We start from the raw sequence: 20,884 nt of genomic DNA, 5'->3' as shown, positions 1-20,884 counted from the left end.
AAGTCACACAAAACGCACAATTGACGAGATCTGGAGGTTTCTCTTTATTTTTCATTTTATTTTATGTGTACACAATCAACCCCACCGGCCACGGATAAGGTGCCACTGCCGTGTGAATTTATGTTCCCCGTTCCTCGATCCTAATAATACTACACATTATGTGTGCATACATGTCCCGACCGAAGATGTCCCGGGAATATGATAGGATGGAGAGTCAAGGTGAAGGTCAAGGTTTGGTGAGCAGGCCCTCTCGAACACAGTCCCACCCTTTTGTGTTACTCACCAAACGCCACCTGATGTTGAGTTGAAAAAGCGAACAGAATTTCAAAACTGTAAACAAAATTTGATGGTAAAATTTATAACCGAACACTGAATAAACATGGTCTCAAACATATTCCCGACCTCTGGCTGTTTCAACACGCGTGTCTTTACTAAGGTCTCGTTACGGTGTGTGTTCTCTGGAAATATTACTTTTTAATTTCCACCATTATCTTATGACATTTATACTGTTTGCCTTTTACTGTTGGCCATTGACTAATTCATTACGCCTCTCTCTCTCTCTTTCTTCGCACTAATTGAGATCCTTCCTGGAGCGAATTCTCTTTCTTACTCTATACCATAGAACTCCTTGCCGTCCGTTAACTATCCGAATAGATTCGATAACATTTACTTCGCTTATCTATATTTACACAGTAGCAATGAGAGAAACGCAATGCTGAACAAAAAGATAAATAGCTGTTTCGAATTTAAGTAAAACATTTTACATGCAAGTGGTGTGTGAGGAGACGGAAAATCGGAAAAATAAAAACGTTTTGACCCTCGCGTCTGCCATTTACTGTCCAGAGTTCTGTGTTACAGCCTCTATTCTTATTCCGTCGATTACAATCGCCGAGCGGCCTGGACCGGCATCAGAGACAATGTTAATCTCTGTTGCTTAGTGTAACAATGTGTTTTTATAGACGGGGTTGTTGTTTGATGACTGAAAAATGCATTTGAATGATACGCGCACGCAGGAGGATTGTCCGGTTAATGCAAGGTGAAAAGAATTCCATATCATCGTGTTAATTCATGGGAATCTCATTCAAAAACTACGGGAAATACATTTCCAACACTCCCATCCACCCCATGTGTCCATACACCACCGTTTTAATCCTAATTCCTTTATAGTAAAGCTAACGTCATTCAGCCAGCGACACACACGACAGGACACGGCTCTCCGGAACGGGCAGGCTTCAGTGTTTCTGCTTTTTATCACACACACATATACAGTACATGGTCGCGCGCCTCTCTTCACTCTTCCTAACCCTATCTTACGTTCCCTATCCTTAAAACTTATCATTATCTTACTTTGCAACGTTCGGTGATTGTTTTTTCTTGATCATACTTACCTGCGACTGCTGCTGCTGCTGTGGTGGAGGTTGCGACGCTTGGGATTGCTGTGAAGCCATCGTTGACAAGGCCGTACCAGCACCGCCAGCAACAGTAACCGCCGCACCGGCTGCCGAGGCAGATCCCGACACCGTCGACTGGCTTGCCTGACTGACCACCGTCGAAGTGACGGTGCCACTTCCGGCTACCATGTTGCCACTACTATCGGTCGTCGCCAATGCTCCACTGGGACCTCCGCTTCCGGCCTGTACCATGGCGGATGTGGTAGTGATGATTTGTGCCGTCTGCTGCTGTAGTGCCAGGACTTGCGGTGCGCTAGAGACAACCTGTTGCCCACCTGCAAGAACGCCACCCTGGGACTGAGCTCCCTGAGAAGACACAATCTCTACCGCCGTCCCAGTGCCCACCGCCACATTGTTGCCGCCGCCACTGTTGCTGGTGGCGCCGGTCGCACTACTGTTGGGTATGTTGGATGAGGGTAAACTGGCACCGATTATCTGCTGTTGCGGTTGCCCTGCTTGTTGCACCGTTACGGCGACCAACGAGCCACTGGACGTGGTTTGCAGACGCACCGGGCTAGCATTCGAGCGCTGAGCTTGTTGGCTTTGTATTGCGTTCAGTATGACCTGCTGCTGCTGGGCCGATGTCCCACCGCCAGTGGCCACCTTTATCGTGCCAATGTTCTGGCCCGGGACGTGCGCTCTAATGTTTCCTGCTGCTATCGCCTGTGCTGCCGAAGTCGCCGTTACAACCTGTGTGGTGAAAAAGTCCTCCGTTAGTTTGCGTTTTTCGTACTGACCATGGAGGGCACTAATGTACCTGAATCGTTTGCCGCTGGTTGGCCTGTTGCGAAACCGAAACCGGAATCATTCGGCTAACACCCGCCTTGCCTAGCACAATCTGTCCACCGCTAGCCAGGGTGCCGGGCTGTGCGTGCCGTATGACCTGCTGTATCTGCTGCACGGTTACCGTGCCCGCCGGAAGGTTCTTGGGACCCTGCACGAACAGCTGCGTCGGTTGGCCTGCCTTGCCCGCCATCTGTGTGATCTGCGTGAGTTTGCCGCCCGCCTTGCGCTGCTGCGCCAGTATTTGCTGCTGCAAGTGCAACTGCCGCACCTGATTCTGATTACCGATCGTCTTCAGCTGTCCTGCTTTCACCTGCGACAGTGTCATTCCGGTGGTTGCCACCGTTCCGCTGGATGTTTTCACCAGCGTCGCAATCTGTTGTCCGGAAGTCCCGGCTTGCTGCATCTGCAGATTGGCCGGCGCAAAGATCGTTTGGGTTTGTGGGATGAGTTGCTGTTTGTGCTGCTGGCCAATAATCTGCCGTTTCACCATCAGCTGCATCTCATTCTCCGTCACCGGGCGCGTTATCATGTGCTTGGTGGCCATTTGCTTAATGTACTGCATTCGCGACTGTCCCTGCACCTGCACCGTGGCAATGGTGTTGCCAGCGGCAGACGATACGTTGGCCACGTTGGTGGTAGATTGTGTCACGGTGCCACTAACTCCTGTCGTGGATACCACCTGCGTTACGGCGGCCCCACCCGTTACGGCCACTTTCTGGCCCGTTGTAACTGCACCCGTGCCGACCGTTGCCTGTTGCACCTGGACCGTCTGGCCACCGACCGTTCCTGTTTGAATAATGTTGCCCTGAATGATGGCCGGACTGACGAGGGTTGGTTGGCCGGCAGACTGTAGAACTGTGGTCGTTGTACCCGCACCACCCGGTGCCGTCGCCGTCCCCGGGTGCAGCACCTTCAGCTGCTGGCGGACCGGTTGCTGTCGGTAGAACTGAATCTGGGACGTGTTCACCGGTTTCCCGGCACTCGTCACCGTTCCGACAATCGACTTGCCGACCACACCGGACATCTGCTGCGCACCAGCCATTGAAAGGCGCAGCTGAGTAGTCTGCAACTGGGCTGGCGTTAAGCCACCGCCCAAACTGCTCACACTGACGACGGTTGGGCTCTGGGAGCCGGTCCGCTGATGGAGAACCACCTCCTGCAGTGTACCCGGCGGTGCTACGATCCGTTGGGCGCGCAACGCTGACGTCGTAAGGGTAGTGACCTGCGACGGCTGAATGGTGGCCGCACTGCTCCCCGTCGTCATGGCTGACCCAACCGAGGCGAGCTGCGCAACGGAAACGACCTGCGGAATCGATTGGCTGGAGAGCGTTTGCACTAGCGAGGTGGAGGAAGCTTGTGTGACCGTGGAACTAGTCGATAGAAGCTGCTGCTGCTGCTGAGCCGACACCGGCTGGTGGATCGAAACAATCTGAGGCTGAGACTGCAGCTGGACCGAGTTCGTCGCGGATAGCGTTGAAACGGGTGTTGTCAGGACAACCGATACCTGGTGCTGTTGCTGTGCGGGTTGCGTCTGCTGTTGCTGCGAACCGTTGTTGTTGCTTTGCTGCTGCTGCTGCTGGGCAGCCTGCGCTAGTTGCTGAGAGAGAAGATTCTGTGTGGCTGGACTAGCCACGATCGCCTTCACGATCTGCTGCTGGCCGTTGCTGGAGCAAATATTAACAACCTGCGGCTGGTTACCGGTGGCGCTAGTAACACGGGCCGCCTGCAGCGGAGAAGCCTGCACAATCGTAGCAACCGTTGACGTTGCATTCGTAGGTACTCCACAGACGACAATCGTAGCCTGCTGCTGCTGCTGCTGTTGCTGGGCAATCGGGTGCGCCTGCAGTTGCAGCTGTTGCTGCAAAAGGTGCTGTGGTTGCAGAGGGGACATCACCGAAGGCTGCGACACCTGCGACGATACCATGGCGGCATTCACGAGGGTCGCCGCCAAGGACTGCCCTGAGTTCGGTGTGTATAGCTGGACAATTTGTTGACCATTTGGTCCTTGCTGTAACTGGAGTTGCTGCTGCTGCGGCGGCTGCTGTTGTTGCTGAGCCACCGCCAGTGTTTGCACGCCCGCAGCCGTAGTCAATTGAGGCTGTTGTTGGTTGCTGGTAGTGACAACCGATGCCGTTGTTGGCGTCTGCGACGCAACCGCCACAATATGAATCTTTTGCGTCGTACCTTGTACTGTCGCCGGTTGCGGCTGTGCCTGTTGCTGCTGCTGGGCGCCTTGCTCCTGAGCGGCAGTTTGCTTCAGTTTCTCCTTCGAAAAACGTTCCGCGCGATTCTTAGCAATCTCTCCCGGCGTCAGAGGCGTATCGTAGTCAGACACGCCGTGCTTCGCCAGCACTTGAGCGTGTTTGAGGTTCTTCATCGACGACGTGGGCATGCCGCTCGAGAGCGGATGCTTCACCTGCAGTGTCCGTTTCCCGTACGCCGCCCGAATGTTATCGAACTTCTGACGCATCAACTTGATGAAGGAGGTGTTTGCATCGCTCGTATAGAGCAGGGCCGTGCGCATCGAACGGATCTGCTTCGGTGGGGACGATGGGTGTGGCGGCGACGACCCCGACGACGGTTGCTTGAGCGGGTTTTTGTTCTTCTTGGGCTTTTTAGGGCTCTCGATCAGTTTGCCCTCTTCCCGCGGCAGAATGATATTCTCGTAGCGATTCCGGCATTGCTTCGGCAGGCGGTACGTTCGCGACGTTTGGTTCACAATGTCCGAAACCAAATCCCAGTTTGCCGTATGGCCCGGAGAGATAAGCATCAAATTTAGCGGCAATCCTTGCAAGTTTTGCACCACGTTCAGTATGGCCATATCCTCGTACACCATCCATTCGGGGACACCCTCCGATTCGGTTTTGGTTTTCATCGGCACCGTGGTAGGTTTTTGCGCCGGCATCGGTGGGAACGGGTTGATGATGCCTTTGTAGCGCTGCAGCTTGTACTCCTTGCGGATCTTCGCAATCTGTGCCGTGGGCCGGTCGAACAGGGAGCGGGGCGCGTAGTAAGTGTCCTCGCGACGAACCTTTGCCGGGCGACGCCCATCCGGGTAGAAGCCGGCCTCCGAACGGCTACGCTTATCCGCCTTCTTCACGTAAACCGTCGGAAGCTCGGTTTCCGGTATAAGGTTAGTCGTATCGTACAGGAACGAAAGCGAATAGTCCACATACAGATCGTTATCATCTTGCGGAGGCGTCGGTGGACACCACATCTAGGGAATTGGTCATCACGGGCGTTAGTATTGGAAAATTGTGATTTTGCGTCACACGAGAAACAAGCTTCGGGATCAAACAAAAAAATGGAGCCGGACGCACTACAATGATTCCTATTCGTTTGGGATTACAAGATTCTGATGCCGGAAGCTTGTTTCTAAGTGCAAACCGCTTCTGTGTGTGTGGCCAAACTCTTCTCGTACTCACCGGCATTTTCTCCATCGTACTATCCGATATCCATATCTAGAGCATTTCCGCGATACACCGAGAGTGAACGAAAAGGGCAGAAACAGAGAGAGGAAGAGAGATAGAGAGAACATGAAAAGAGCGAACGGATAATCCCTACAATCGATTTTGTTAATTTTGTTTCATTCGCCAATGTGCGCCAATTTTTTTCCTATTTTCTGATGCCTTCGAACACTGACTTTTGTAAGCACGATCCGCGCACTACTTCCATCTTTGGCAGTGTATGATTTGTTTCTGAATCTTTTTGCAACAAAGTTACATTAAACGATGGTCTATGATTTCTTTTAGTAATTTTTCATCATTTCATGTTTCGTAAGTACTTTTACGGGCTCTCTGTGTTTGACTTTACCTTTACTGCGATCCTCTTTCGCCTTCTGTTCGAAAAAGCGGTCAATTTTTCACACATTATTCATAATCCATCATTCGAATGCATCAGAAAATTACAAGAAAAAATTAACAAAATAAATTATCCCCTTGCTGTTTTTGTTGAGTTGTCTGAATAGCGTTTTGTTTACTTTTTGGTACGTTCGAAAGAGCTGTTACTTGTTTCGTGATTGTGCTGCTGCCTTCGTTCGTTGACCCAACGTTTAATTTGAGATAAAGCTTCATATTTCCGTCGAAGCATTGAAACTCTATTGCAAATTATCAATTCCAGTGGGATATCGGTAAACGCTTTTTGTGCGACTTATTTTTGGTGCCAGAAAATAGCTGGATTTTTGTTAAATTTTGTCAAAGCAAAATCCTGTCAGCTCTATCAATCCTTAATCGACTGGGTCAATTCTGCGTAGCAGTTTGCAGTTCAATCGGAACGCACAATAAACAGCAAGTACTTTTAGGATTTTTGTTCTTTTCATCTTTGTCTCTATTGGGTGATTTTTCTCTCTCGCTCATTCTCTGCTCTTTGCTTTTACTGCACATTGACTACACTTTTTTCCTTTCGCATTTGGTTGCTCTAGATATTAGGATATTGATACCACCACCGTCATTTGATTGTTGCTTCGTTCATGCTTCAATCTTTCTTTCCGACAAACTCTTCTCACGCCATGGTAGTACATCAAAAATTGTGAAATCTGCGGTTTGGCTATCGAAAAGTCATTCGATTCGACGGTGTTAAGGAAATGAATGATCTTTTTTGTGACACCAACAAGTTTCGCAAACAATTTTCATCCGGTAACAACCATTTCCACGTAACGGTTCAAGGTACTTGAATGATTCATCAACTCAGCAATTACTCAGCAAGGACAATTTTTTATTCTATTAATTTTTTCTCGCAAACTGGCGGTTGCTATTTTTCGCTTTTATGTTACGCTTTCTTCGCTTATATGCACGAGCTTCTGGTCTCTTTTGTTACTTTCTCTGGCTTTCATTTTGTTTTAGTTTCTTGATTTACATCATTCTACCACTTTTTTGCATACAACAGAGCACAGTGTGACCAACTGCGCCGAGTGTTTTTTTCCCCTAATCTGCTTTTTCCCCGTTAGGTATGTTCCATGTTCGATCCTTCTATTCTCATTTTATTAGAATATTAATAATTACTTTCATGATATTACAACAGTCGCGCTTCACCGCTTTCCTTTAGAGAGTCCTCTATGCAAAGTGTATTAATCGAAAGTGTTTTATACACATCGTTCGCTCTATACACAAATGTTAGCTTCTCATAACAGGTTTGTCAATGTTTCTGTGTGAGTCCGTTTCAAAACTAAGTTGTAGATGTCGCTGAAATAAAATATTTCTTGTTCGTAAAAAAGGTTGAATTTGGATGACGATCAACCATAGACTGTTTTCAAGAAATGCGTCGAATAATTTAAAGGAATGAAGAACACATTTGATGGGAAGGATCACGTCAAACAATTACCAAAAACTTAGTGGAATATTCCGTCTGGTTCGTAATAATCGCTAAAGGCACCACACTATTGGAGAGAGGTTCTGGCAAAACAAATCTCCCCGGCAGATCTCGTCTATTAGTCCAGACATTTATCCAGTTATACATTTTTATGTACAATAACCGAAGATTTGTAATTTTTCGCCACAAGCCGCAAAGCGTTTCAAAGCAGACGAAGGTAGACATGTTTTAAATTGACACAAATGAATGATTCATATCGTATTGAAATTAGTCGAATTCGTTCAACTTTTTCCAAAATGGGAAATCAACGCTTTTCGAACCCCGAGGGCACAGCAAACAAACGCATGATTAGTAAACTAGAACGGGTTCGTGTGAGGCGGACGAGAAAATAAATGTAATGATGGAAATAAATATTCGTTCATAATTTACAAATAAACACTATCACAAGAGGCCAAGCACACCCAGTCCACGCTGAGAGTGACAAAGAGAGCGTCTGATCCTGGGGCAAGGCGCTAGTTATGGTCGAACTTTCACCTAACCGAGATATAACTGGAGCACGAAGAGCATGTTGTGGGGTAGAATACAATGTTGGCGTACATTCGTTAGATCCGTATGCCAATGTCGATGAGTAACACAATCACCGGGTTTATCCTTCGGCAAAGTTAACTTTTGCGATGTGGAATTCAAGGGCGGAAACAGTCAAAAACCAAAATCGAAATGGTGTTTTTTTAATTTAAAACACAAGCTTAAAAATCTATTTACATTATCTGCATACGATCTTGTTCCGTCAAGCAGAGGTCTGAAAATTCAACCATCTTGCTGTGTTCATTGTTCATTCAACCGCGCTCATCAACCGAACGCGTTTCACGTGTCAGAAGCAGGGCTTTCCGTTAAAATATGACATACTCTGCGTCAACTCATATATATACACAATCGCGACGATGTGAATTTCAAATGCACGAGCGACACACAGTCATCCATCAGTTTTCGCCATTTTCGATAGTTACTGCGGAAGTGTCACCACCTGAAGTGACCGTCGGTTGGGGCAAACTGCACTTTGCTACTACGGTGCCACATTCCGCCATTCTTGCCTGAAGATGGTTAGATTCTTTTGCTGCATGAACAATGTTGCCCGTAGCAACACCGGAAAAATGATGGTTTTCCACCGCAGAATCCTGAGCACCCCGATCGTTGTTGCTCGCAAAAGATAATTCGCCCTCTTGCACGGCTACTGCTTTTGTTCCCTTTTCCAACCATGAATCTAATGTGCGAGTGGTGGCCGTTGGTGAGCTAGGCGAAGGAGCGGATCCAACCTGGGATAATCGTCTAAATCTTCGTAGCTTCGGTGGAGTAGGCGTTGGTGTCCGGAAGCCATCGCCCACCACTGCCATCGTTGATGATTTTTGCTTCACATCACTAACTACAATTTTGAGCTCCCTTAGTGCAAACGCCGATTGCGAAAGGGCGGCATCTTTCAACCGCTGAGCCTTGGCAACCATTACTAGCGGTTCGTTTGTGCCACTGTTATTCTCCTCGACGTGGTTCTTTTCACAACCAGCGATCTTAGCAGCCTTTGGTGGGTTTCGTTCGCTGTGCGATACAATTGATGCATCATCTTCTCCAGTCGAATGTTGTTCCTTCTCTTCGCCTGCCTCCCGGTGGTTACAACCACTTTTGCGATCAACACCCGCTGGTTGTTGCTGCGGAGTTTTGGATCGAATTCTCTTATATACCGGCAACATTGGACTATCGTCCAGTGTCCAAAGGTTAATTTTAACCGTTCCGCGCGAACGAGTTGTACGCGGTGTACATGCCTGTTCGTCTTCATCACCCGTATCATGTTCAATCGAAGCATTCCCCAGGACACCAGCAGCAGCAGCAACCGGCGTTTTGCTCCGACCATCTCTCGAACGTCCTGCTCGTGATGTGGGTCGTATGCTTGGCTGCGATTGCTGCCCCACCTCAGTGGTTTCACTGCTGGTAGCGTCTTCATCATCCTGCGGTACGTTTGAGTTGTTGTAATACACATTCATTTGATTCGAATCCGAATCCGGGGCATCATTGGAATCGATCATCACGTCCAAACTACATTCACTATCAAACTCATCGACCATCTTAGGGGTAGCCACCTCAGTAGCCCCTCGCTCATTCGGTGGCTGAACATCGGCATGGGTTGACGCACCACCTATCGCATCAGAACAAGTAGGCTTCGGTCTCGCGGGGCTTCGACGCAAGATCTTTGCTCGGTTTGAATGGGCGTTCGACAGAGCGACCGTCGGCTGTTTGATAATGTGATTACTTCTATTAGGTTGCGACGTAAGAACAATTTTCACGCCCACCGGAGGTCTTCTTGGTTTTGAGGTGATCGTTTTCGTGGCCGCAATCTCCATGCTTGATGTACTTGCAGTTTTGTTGCTGCCACGAGGCGAGATACTTTTAACACTTTGTATACGCTTCTTTACACTTCCAGCGGAATCATTAGTTACTTCATCTGCTAGTATCGACGAATCCGGCTGATCCTCCTGATTCAAGGGACTTTCCCGGTTCTCTTCTATAAAACCATCACCAGCATCATCGTCGAAGCCATCGGGCTGTGTTGTGATGCCAGTGAAGTCTTCTTCGTTATCTGAGTCCTCCAAAGACTCTTCGTTATCTTCCTTCGCCACTACGTTAGACAGCCTTGTTCGCTTCCCCTGTGAAGATGATGCTCCTCTCCCAAACGCCACCAAACGGTTACTACGAAGACGTTTGGCTTGCCCTTCGTCACTCGATTGTAATACATTAAATTTTCCCGTTTTTCTATCATTTTCCAACGGTTGCCGTTTACCCATGCTGCCACCATCATCAGCGTTTCTGGTACCTCGACCTGCCACCAATCCGTCGAATCTTCGCCGACCGCTTGAACTGTAGTCAACAGATAACTGGGCTCGACGGTTAGCTACACGAGTACCCCGTCCATTTGGGTCAGCGTTGGCTGTTGTCATAGTCGTCGATGTGTCGCGGCCACCGGGCCGCTTCGTCCTCATTTTGTCCCTAAGCCCATCCTTCATCCTTTTCACTAGTCTTGGTCCGGAAAGTACAGCCCCGGTCGTGTTCGTCGTGTTCGTCATCCTGTTCGTTGCGTCACGCTTTTGCAACCTGCGTAACCCCTTACTACCAGCTCTACCAGCCCTCCTACTGCCCCTATTAGTAGGATGAGTTTTATTAACCTGATTTTTGGCATCCTCGCGGGAGAAGGTCAGCAGGTCGGCATGCTCCTCGGCTTCGCGCTGCCGTGCGGCCTCTTCGTTGCGCCTCTGCTCCGCCAACTGATTTGCTTCCCAGTCACGCTTCTTCTGCTCAAACTCCTGTTCCATCGCTTTCAACTGCACCGCAGTCCAGGTACCTTCCGTGTCCTCAACGAATCGCATTGCGTATCGCTCGATTGGACTTAGCTGGGAAAACAAAAAAAGAAACAAGCTGTATGAGTACAGGTAGCCGGATGTTACAATGTGCTTAGTCCCAGTAATTTTCCAGTACTGTTGTTGATTATAATTTGGATACGAAAAAACTTTGTACGAAAATCTTGATAGCACTCGCCCACACGTGCAGGGTTGATTCGAGCGCGGTCTGGATCTTCGGTTCGGTTTCCCAACTAGCAACGTCGAATTGGTACCAATGGTAAAGTCCAACTCTTCTAAACATCAAGTTGCAGCAGCTGGTAAAAGGAAGAAGAAAAACCCTCTGAATAGTACACGTACCTGTTTGATAAGATTCTGCACCTCTTTTTCAGCTTTACTCAACTCCGGCTCTTTGACGCCCTCGCCACCCACAACCATTTTCTCCTCATCGATTGGAATGTTCTCATCAAACTCATCCAAATCGGCGGAGGCTTCCGCCTTGGCAAACTTGGCCGCCTGCACGTCTTGGTCGTCTTCGGCTGCGGCCAGCGCACACTCGAAAACATTAATTGCTGACTTGCTGTTGTCCACAGCTTCGGGCGTACCCACGGCTGTCGCGGATGACGAGCCAGCAGCAGCAGCAGCCGTCACCGAAGAGTTCGCATTCAAGCGCTCTTTGCGTTCACGATCGCGATCCAGCACCTCGGCCAACCGGGTCGACGCATCATTTTCGGCGGTATCGACCGCGAAAAGGTCCGTCACGGTAGTCGAGCTCTTGAAGTACGCCGTCGTAAAGTTCCCGCCTTCGATGGCCAAATCGCCAAGGATGCGCTTCTGGTTTGCCTTTTTGAGGATGTTTTCTTCGATCGTCTTTTCGCTCACGAGGCGATAAATGTGCACGTCCCGTGTTTGGCCAATTCGATGGCAGCGATCCTGCGCTTGAGCATCCATGGTGGGGTTCCAGTCAGAATCATAGAATATCACAGTATCGGCACCGGTCAGATTGATACCGACGCCACCGGAACGGGTGGACAGAATGAACGCAAACATGCGCTTGTCGTTATTGAAGCGCTCCATCAGCACTTGCCGCTGCTCAACCTTGGTCGTACCGTCTAGCCGCAAATAAATGTGACCGTGGAAGTTCAGGAACGCCTCCAGCACATCTAGCATCCGGGTCATCTGGGTGAATATGAGGACGCGATGGTTTTCTGATTTTAACTTTTTCAGCAACCGAGCCATGGTTTGCAGCTTGCCACAGTCGTATTGAATCAAGCGTGGATCAGGGAACTGTAAAAACGAAAAAACGGAACGTTCGTCTCAGAAAATGGGTTGCATTAATGGGAACAACTGCACGCAATCTTTCGCATCAAAAAGGGTGCAAAACTCGATGTAGCGAAAAGCGAAAGTTGCTTCTATTTGGAAGATTTCTAGTAGAAGATTCGTAAAAGGTTCAGCTCGCGCCGCCGTATTGCTTTTGCTCCATTGCAAAAATCGTATTAAAAGGCACTGTTCAAGACGATCGATTTTGGGAGCAATTCCGTACAGATTTACGCACTTGCCGCTCAGAAGGATACTAACCTGCGTACTCATGGCCGATATGATTGGATGCAGCAGTTCCATGGCGGGTTGAATTTTCTCCGATATTGCAGCTTCCCACTGCTTTTCGCCGTTCAACCGAGACGGATGAGGATGAGAAACGAGTAAACAGGGTGCAGGCGCGCACACGGCAGGTACGAAAATGACGAAGTTTGAGATAGTGGAGCGTAGCCCTTGGGCTCGTTGTTCGATCGTCTTGATAGTGGCCGACAAAGTCCATTGCGAGACGGCAGGGTCGTTGGGCTGCGTCGCATTGACAGAAGTTCGCAACACCATCGCCTTGCGGATGTAGTACGCTCCTGCCACTCCGAAAGGTATCAGCTCTGGCCGGGTGTGAAACTCTTCGGCAAACAGCGCACAGAGCGATTCTCGCAAATCCTCTCCATAGATCGGTACCGCATCGCATCGCTTCGTGTTGATTCCACCGAGCAGTTCCAGTATTTGGCTTCGTCGCTCTTTTCGCGATGCTTCGATGCGCGCCAGATAGAATTCTGTTCGTTCGCGAGCCCTCCGCTGTTCTTCGGACTCGTCCCCACCATTACTGTCGGCGGCGCTCATCACACCACCGCTAATGCTGGGTGCGGGAAAAGATTTCGAGGAATACGAATGGTGCTTCAACTGCTGCATGATTGTCGCCGCGAGCGTTGACGAAATCTGTGTCTGTTGGCCAACGTTTTGCACTAGGCGGGATGCTGTTCCTGGCGCTGGCGATGGCGCCAGCGACGACTGGTGATTTGTCACCAGGCGTTGCACCAAACCCGCAGCCGTTGGTGTGAAGGTACGCTGTACCGTGCCGAACTGTCGGTTGCTGACGCCAGCTGTCCCAACCGGCACACGCCCGGTTATGATGTAGGAGGCAGGAGAAGACGTGGAAGCGCCGGTCGAGGACGCCTGAGGAATGAAGTGTAAAACCTGCCCGCTGCTCAGTTTAGTCTGGTGCTGCTGAGATGCGGCATTCGGGGACAACACACTACTGCTACCAATATCACAACGCTTTCGCAAGATAACGCTGGGCGAAACACTCCTGCTATTATTGTTTCCGGCGCTAGAGTCCGCAACTGCCGCCGTCCCCAGTACCGTTGAGGAACGTCTCCATCGCGCTTCATCAAAGCCGGTGGCGAGCAGGGACGATTTTTTATCTAACGCCGATGATGCATTTACAAGCGGAACGAGTATCGTCCCATCAGTCTTCATGGCCGGGCTAGTGCCGACTCGTACGCCCGTACTTCGCGGACCGCCACTGATTGATTCCTGCACCCATTGGTGCGGTATGCGAACGTGTAGCCGCAGTTTTCCGGTCGGACACCGAGGCGGAGGCATGGGTGTGGAGTCGATCTCTTCGATCAGACGCCGGGGCATACAAAGCCGCTGAGAGCGATGTGCTACGTAAGCGGACAGCAAGAGTTCCAGTTGTATTAAAACTAAATTTACGGAAGACAGATCAATTTGCTATCGGAGAGTAAACAGAGATACGAAACAAAGTTAGCGAATTCAAGCGAATATAAAATGGTGACGCTGCATTTTAAGACTCACAGTGAACGGATCGTAGTTGAGCATATTGTACACAAGCGAGGCCGTTTTGAAGCTAATACCCTCCATCCGGAAGGGTGATATCGTAGGACGTTCCTCAAACATGTTGGGATGATTGCAAACCTTGCGCAGTTGCATCAACACGTTGATAACGCTAAGCAAGTTTCCGGAAGCGAGCGTTTCCCTTGTCCTGAGGCAAAAAGATCGGTTCATGTGTTTTGTGTTTTGCATAATTTAAGAAGAAGTGAACATACTTTGCCCGACTCATAAAGTCGTCGTAGAGGAATCGTTGGCGCTTCGAAAGCCTGCACATTACCACGTGTTCATACTTCTTGGGCATCTGCTTCTCAACCTCGGATTTCAGTCGACGAAGTAAGAACGGCCGTAGCACCTGGAGAAACAAAATAACGCCCAAAAACGAATCCATTAGGTCCACTGTCCAGACGTCGAAGAAGCCAAAGTACCCTATAACATTATGATTATTCACCACCACAAAACGTATGCAAATGTGAGAAATTTAGAAAAAAAAAGTATAACGAACCACAAACAAAATTACAGAAAACGAAATTATTGACCCGGACGACCATTGTGTTACAAAAGAACAAACAACCTTTGCAGACTTTCTCCACCAGTTGACGTCACAAGAAAACAAAAGCAAACAAAATGTGTGTACAATGATAAATTTAGCAGGACGAAGTGAACGAAACAAGAGAGTGACACAAACTGACGATGGGATGATGGCGCAGAAAACGATGCGGAAAATAATCATAATATTACATTACGTACAGAGTACAGACCTTGTGAAGGCGCTTAATGATCGTGTCATTGTACTCAGAGTTGCCTTCAATCATGCCCGTCATCGGGTTCGAAAACCACTCCTTGAACTCGCGGTGCGACTGAAAGACGTGCGGCATCAGGAAGTGCATCAGTGACCATAGCTCCATAAGATTGTTCTGCAGAGGTGTTCCGGTCAGCAGCAATCGCCTAGAAACAAAGCACAAACGAACAAAAACGACATTGTATAACACCTTTCACATTGATACACGGTGGAGGAACTCGGCACTCATTCGCTGCGTTGTGCTTGCGTGCCCATAATTGATTCTGGGAAGGGATTTTGTCATTAACTTAGCATGTTTCCGATAAGAGATAAGTATGTGCCATGATTGAATAAGTGCGCTGTTCAGTTCACGAGTAAAGACGCTAAGTTCCGATAAGAAAAATCCCTTCCCTGGAATTTGAAGGATCAGACAAATGCCTCCTACTGTCATCCGACTAATGGATCGGGTGCTCTAAAACAGAATACCCGTTCCAATCAGTTCACAATATGGTGTAAGGTTATCATCATTAACACGCTACAAAGATCGAGATCTATCATAATGTTCTGATTGCTTTTGCATACTCACTGTTCCGTCTGGAAGTTCAATAACAGCTGCCAGCGCTGAGATTTGAAGTTTTTGATGTTTTGCGCTTCGTCCAGTATGAGGTACTTCCATTTCTTCCGCCGGAAACTCTGATGGTCCTGAATCACGAGCTTATAGGACGTGATGCACACGTGGAACGCGTTCACTTTCGTCCAGCCGGTGCGTTTCAGCTTGCGCTCCTTCGGTGTGCCGTAGTAGGTGAGTATTTTAAATCCTGGACACCACTTCTTGAACTCCATCTCCCAGTTTAGCATCACCGACGAGGGTACGATGATCAAATGCGGTCCCCAGTTGCCCTTAACGCACGCCAAGTGGGCCAACAGCGAAATCGTTTGGATTGTCTTCCCCAGACCCATTTCGTCTGCCAAAATACCGTTCAGCTTCCGATCATGCATCGTCACCAGCCAGTCAAGGCCAATGTGCTGATACTCTCGTAATGAATGTTTCAACAAAAACGGAATCGGTGTCACCACACTCGTCGACGATAGCGTGTTGCCCTTGGGCTGAATGCTCTCAGCGATCGCTGCCGCATCGTTCAGCATGTCATCCTTCTCACTCTGACTTTTGGTAGTGGTCGTTCCGTCGTCCAATAGGTTCTTCAAACCGATGGAATCCTCCCGGTCTCCCTTGATCGCCGCTTGATCGTCTTCCACATCCGTTTCGTCCTCTTCGGTCTCCTCTTCGTCGTCATCCGACCCAGTTAGCCCTTCTTCACTGCCACTACCAAGTTCCTCCTCATCGTCTTCCTCTTCGTCGTCCTCTTCCTCCGTAGACATCGAATCCGATGGGGTTCGTTTCCGTGATTGCCTCCTTCGCGTACGATCGTTCACTTCGTTACCCTGCCGATCGGGCTCCTCGTCGTCATCGGAATCGACATCCATGGCTTGCTCTGGTGGAGGGCGATTTTTGTACTTCGCTATCAATTCGTCGATGCTCATCTCGTTGTCGGCCTGCAGCGCGCGGTGGAGAAAGCCGAAAACATTAGTGAGAATGGAAAGCCTCAATTCAACCCCCCTTAAATGATATGCTTACATTCAACTCGTCGATTTCCCGTTTATGGTCCTCGTGCTTTTCCTTCTTCTCCTGCTCCCGTATCGTCTGTTCATCGTCCGTGCTGTCCTCATCGGCGCTGAAGTCCTTGTCTGCGTCGTCGTCCGCTTCCCTGCTGTGCTGCCCTTCCTCTGCTTCGGAAGAATCTTTCCGCTCGGACAACACTATTTTATCGCGGTTCTCCAAATAACCCTTCGGAAGGTCGCGCAAGAAATCATCCAAATCCATCTCCGATTCCTTCTGTAGAGCGGCAACTTCATCTTTGGTTCCTTCTTCCGCTTCGGCTTCAGCTTTTGCTATCGTCTCCTCATCATCATCGGAGCTTTCCGCCTCCGGACAGAACTCGTCATCGGACCCAACGGCTGGCGCCGCCCGTCCGGGCAGAGGCGACGATATGCGGGAGGAATTCAAGCTTTCTGCCTTACTACTCGCAGCGGTCGGTGGTGCAGTTATCGCCGAGGGAAGAACCGTCTTATTCATCCCTTCGACCAGTTGCTGCGAATATTTCTCTGTTTGATCGACAATGAAGCTCAGCTGCTGATCGAGCGCTTTCTTCCGCTTCTCATCAAGCTTCGTCTGCTGTTTGTACTCGACCAGCTTCTCAACGTTGGACCAGAACATTTTAATCTCTTTCGCCACAAATGCCGCTATCCGCTTCAGCTGAAGCTCCTGTGCCTTCTCCGCACGCTGCGCTGCCAGTGCCTTATCTTGGAAGTGCTTCTGCACCATTCGGGCACACTTTTTAGCCGCGGCTTTCTTCCACTTCCGCTCCTGCGCGAAATCGGCCGCCAACCAAACCATTTCCTCCAGCAGGTAGTCCCAGTGGGCTTTCGGTCGCGGTGGTTCTTGAACTTTTGGCAACCGTCTCTCCGTCCACAGGCCCTCCTTCTGCAGTTCCTGCACTCGTTGCATAACGTACACTTCCTGCTTTGCTTTGTTGGTATACTGATCGGAACCATTGCTATTGCCACCAGAACTTCCGGAGCCAGCTGAACTACCACCGTTCCCATAACCCATTGTCCCATTCTGCCGCTGAACACTATTCAGTAGCAGCCCTTGGACTCGGGCACAACTAGTGCCACTGGTACCGCGATCGTTGCCAATCGTGCTGGAAACGCCAACAGCCCCCGAGCGAGTGTTTCCTATGAGTGAGCCGTTTGAGGCGTGCAAAGTACGTGGAGACGCACTGCCAACCGTTTCTTGTTCGCCAATTGTAGCTCCACCTGCGGTCGACGACAAGGCGTACTTTTTCCTTTCAAGCGTCGTACCTGTCGTTCCGATGGCACCAATTCCTATCGGGTCAGGGATAATAGGGGTACCGCCTGGATGCAACGCACAGATTGCCGGAAAACGAGAAACAAGAAAAAAGGTAAAGTAAACAACTTAGTGCAAAATAAAGTCAACATTCATTCAAAAAGCAAAGGAAGTTTAATTCGCCATCCAATGTTAACTTTAATTATTACAGTAACAAAAACAAAAAACCGGCCAAGAAGGCGTCAGTAATCATGAAGCAAAAGCTACTATTTGAGCCACAGTTTTACTATAATAATACTACAAACGAAAAAATTAACAATGCTGAAAGAAGATAGTACACCTCGTTCATGCGGTTTTATGTGAAGGGAGCAAATGCAAAACTATCCAGCAAAATGATGCGCAAATAGCGTAACGCAACAGTTTTTTTTTCTCCCCAAAACAATATCTACACATCTTGCCTAGGAAAAATGTACAAAAACTTAATACATTAAAAAAGCTTCAAATTAACTGCTCCAAACTCTGTAAAAAATCAAATCATAAAAGCAATGTTTCTCACAAAACCATGCTTTACACCAATTAAACGACTCTTTTTTTAAACCACAGCACATCGGTCGAGAAAGAACCGTCTCATCATATTTGCTATAACATTGCATGGAATAATTAGTGGAAATTTGTCCAAATAAACAATAATAAATAATTGGAATGTTAAATCATAAAACAAAGATTAGCCAACTAGTAAAGCGTCAAAGAAAATGGGTGCGCTACCTGGCACCAGAGGCTGTGAAGAGTTTCCTAACGCGGACGACACAGTTATTTGCCCAAATACCATCCCATGACGACCACCCTGCGGTCTACCGGGTATGTGTCCTGCTCCGAAAGTGGAAACACGACCGAAGGGAGAAGAATATTGTTGTGCCAAGGAAGATGATGTGGTGAGTGATAGGACGGGGCCGGTGTTTGATTGTAAAAAGGGAGAATAAGAGAGAATAAGAGATATTGTTTTCAAACTGTCGACTTTCGAACAATAGGAGTAGGCAAAAAAGCGGAGTCATTTCTCTTGAAAATCATACTCAAACACCCGCATTGAACAAAATCATGAAAAAGAAAGCTTTAACCACACATCATTCTTCTCTTGTGGAATACAAAATGTGCAACTTTGCTTTCCACGTTCAAAAACCAAATGTTTGTAACACAAAATTATGTCTCTTCACAAGTGTAGCAATTTCGCATACGATTATCGAAAAGAACGTGTAATTTCCCTTACCTTGTTGACTGAGCTGTGCAACGGCCGCAGGTAGCGTGGTGGACACTGCCACCGGAGTAACACCGACTCCGGGTATTTTTATTTCCGCTCCCTGTGGTAAACTTCCCGACAAAGTACTGCTGCTATTGTTGCCATGACCACTCGCAAGGCTGATGCTACTCGACACACTTACACCACTACCGACGGGGGACGCTATTGCTCGTGTTGACTGCTACATGGTCCATGAGGAAAAGAGAATTGCTCCGTCATCAGAAAGCTGAATCACAAAAGTGATATGATCAACCGTCATCTTACCTGTTTCAACGCTTCGCCGGCCTCTTCCAGATTGCTGGACAAAGGTTCCAACTTATACGTGCGTATAAAGTTAGTAAACGCCGGTGTAGCAGGTTTCTTTCTCCATACAGGATACTCCATCATACTTCCGCCAGTTTGAAGAAAAAAAAGCTCTGCTACATGTTCAGAGTATCTGTTGATCGGGAAAAGCATTATTTCACTGCAGTGAAACCTTGTAAGTCGTGATCACTTACCTCTCCTTGATACTCCTTAGTCGCATATACTTTTGTTCGAGGATAAGCTTCTTGAGCGCACTGATGTCATGTTCAACGTCAGCCCCCGCTTCAAGTTTGATACGTTTGCGGCTCGCGTTCGGGGAAACTACACTGGTTTGTGGCACCGAAATTCCGATGCGATCTGTCGACGACGCACTTTCGCCACTACTTCCACTACCAGCAACAGCAGCAGCAGCAGCAGCTTCTACCGTCTCTAGACCACCGGCAGTGACTCCAACGGACGGTAGGGAGATGGTGTCAGTTTTTATGTACAAGTTTGCGACGGAACCACAGCCACCGTCGGCACTAGCGTGGAACGTACTTCCTGCTGGTAGTTCACTTATTCCTGCACTGGTGTCAACTGCCGTAAGCACTTCACTATCATCTGTGATTCCATCGATGCCAGCAGCATCACTATTGCTGTTACCGCTTCCACAAATACTCTGAAAACTTTCTGTTCGTCCATCACTCGCGGTACCGCCGACGACGGCATTTTTAGCGTCACTGCAGCTCGCCGTCAAGGAGGCTCTAAAACCGATACCCTGGGTTGGCTGTTGCTGAACAATACACACATTCGTCACGGTATTTACATGGCTTGTAACACTGTTACTGTTACCACTGCTAATGCCCAGCGAAGATGGTGGATGTGATGTGGACTGACTTGGCGGCTGCTGCTGCTGCTGGTGGTGTTGCTGTTGTGGAAAACTTTTACTAGATGCAACGGACAGTGACGATGACGTCGGCGTTCCGGCGGGCTGCATTTGCTGAAGCTTTTGCTGCTCTTGCTGCCGAGGGCCTGTCAGTGCTTGCTGTTGTTGTTGCTGGTGTTCTAGATTCTGTTTATTCTCGTGTAGGGAACGCGACATTGGTGAGACGCCAGCGCGAGAGCCAGTACTCAACTGCAAGCAAAAGGACATAAATTAGGAATTCACGCCTTGCCATGATGTGCCAACGCAGCGTGCTCTCCTACCTGGCCAGTGTTTAAGACCTTGAGTACTTTCGCATCTGTTCCAGCAGGAAGGACTTGGTTACAACCCCGTTGCCCTCCCGCCGTATCGGCTTCATTCATTTTTTACGCATCTACCAGAAGAACAGAAAACGATATTCTATCAAAATGAGGTGTCTTAATGAAAAAGCTTGTTACGAATTTTGCGGGAAGTATGATCAATCAGACAAATGCCTCAATTGTAATCTTATTAACAGTAAATGCTTCCAAAATAGAAACATGAACCGTTCATTACACATAAAAGTAGAGTTTATCATCATGTTGGAATCTTCAATGCAAGGGCCAATGTAA

The 20,884-nt window shown here is 48.7% G+C and overlaps 1 protein-coding gene across 1 annotated transcript; it reads right to left on the bottom strand.

Moving 5' to 3' along the window:
- Positions 1 to 1,343: 1,343 nt before the first annotated feature.
- On the bottom strand, positions 1,344 to 20,656 carry LOC128267198 (helicase domino). The gene is made up of 17 exons (XM_053003988.1): positions 20,558 to 20,656; positions 19,757 to 20,486; positions 19,567 to 19,693; positions 19,334 to 19,505; positions 19,040 to 19,250; positions 18,541 to 18,642; positions 16,504 to 17,843; positions 15,454 to 16,421; positions 14,848 to 15,034; positions 14,305 to 14,441; positions 14,054 to 14,240; positions 12,503 to 13,969; positions 11,285 to 12,211; positions 10,754 to 10,978; positions 5,663 to 5,698; positions 2,209 to 5,454; positions 1,344 to 2,141 (listed from the first exon to the last, which is right to left on the bottom strand). Exons 1-17 carry the CDS (start codon positions 20,654 to 20,656, stop codon positions 1,344 to 1,346), a joined length of 10,959 nt encoding a protein of 3,652 aa, XP_052859948.1.
- Between the last annotated feature and the right edge of the window lie 228 nt (positions 20,657 to 20,884).

Source organism: Anopheles cruzii, chromosome 2 (assembly GCF_943734635.1).
Source record: "Anopheles cruzii chromosome 2, idAnoCruzAS_RS32_06, whole genome shotgun sequence".
Classification (NCBI taxonomy): Eukaryota; Metazoa; Arthropoda; class Insecta; order Diptera; family Culicidae; genus Anopheles; species Anopheles cruzii.
This window is presented reverse-complemented; position numbering and strand designations above follow the sequence as displayed.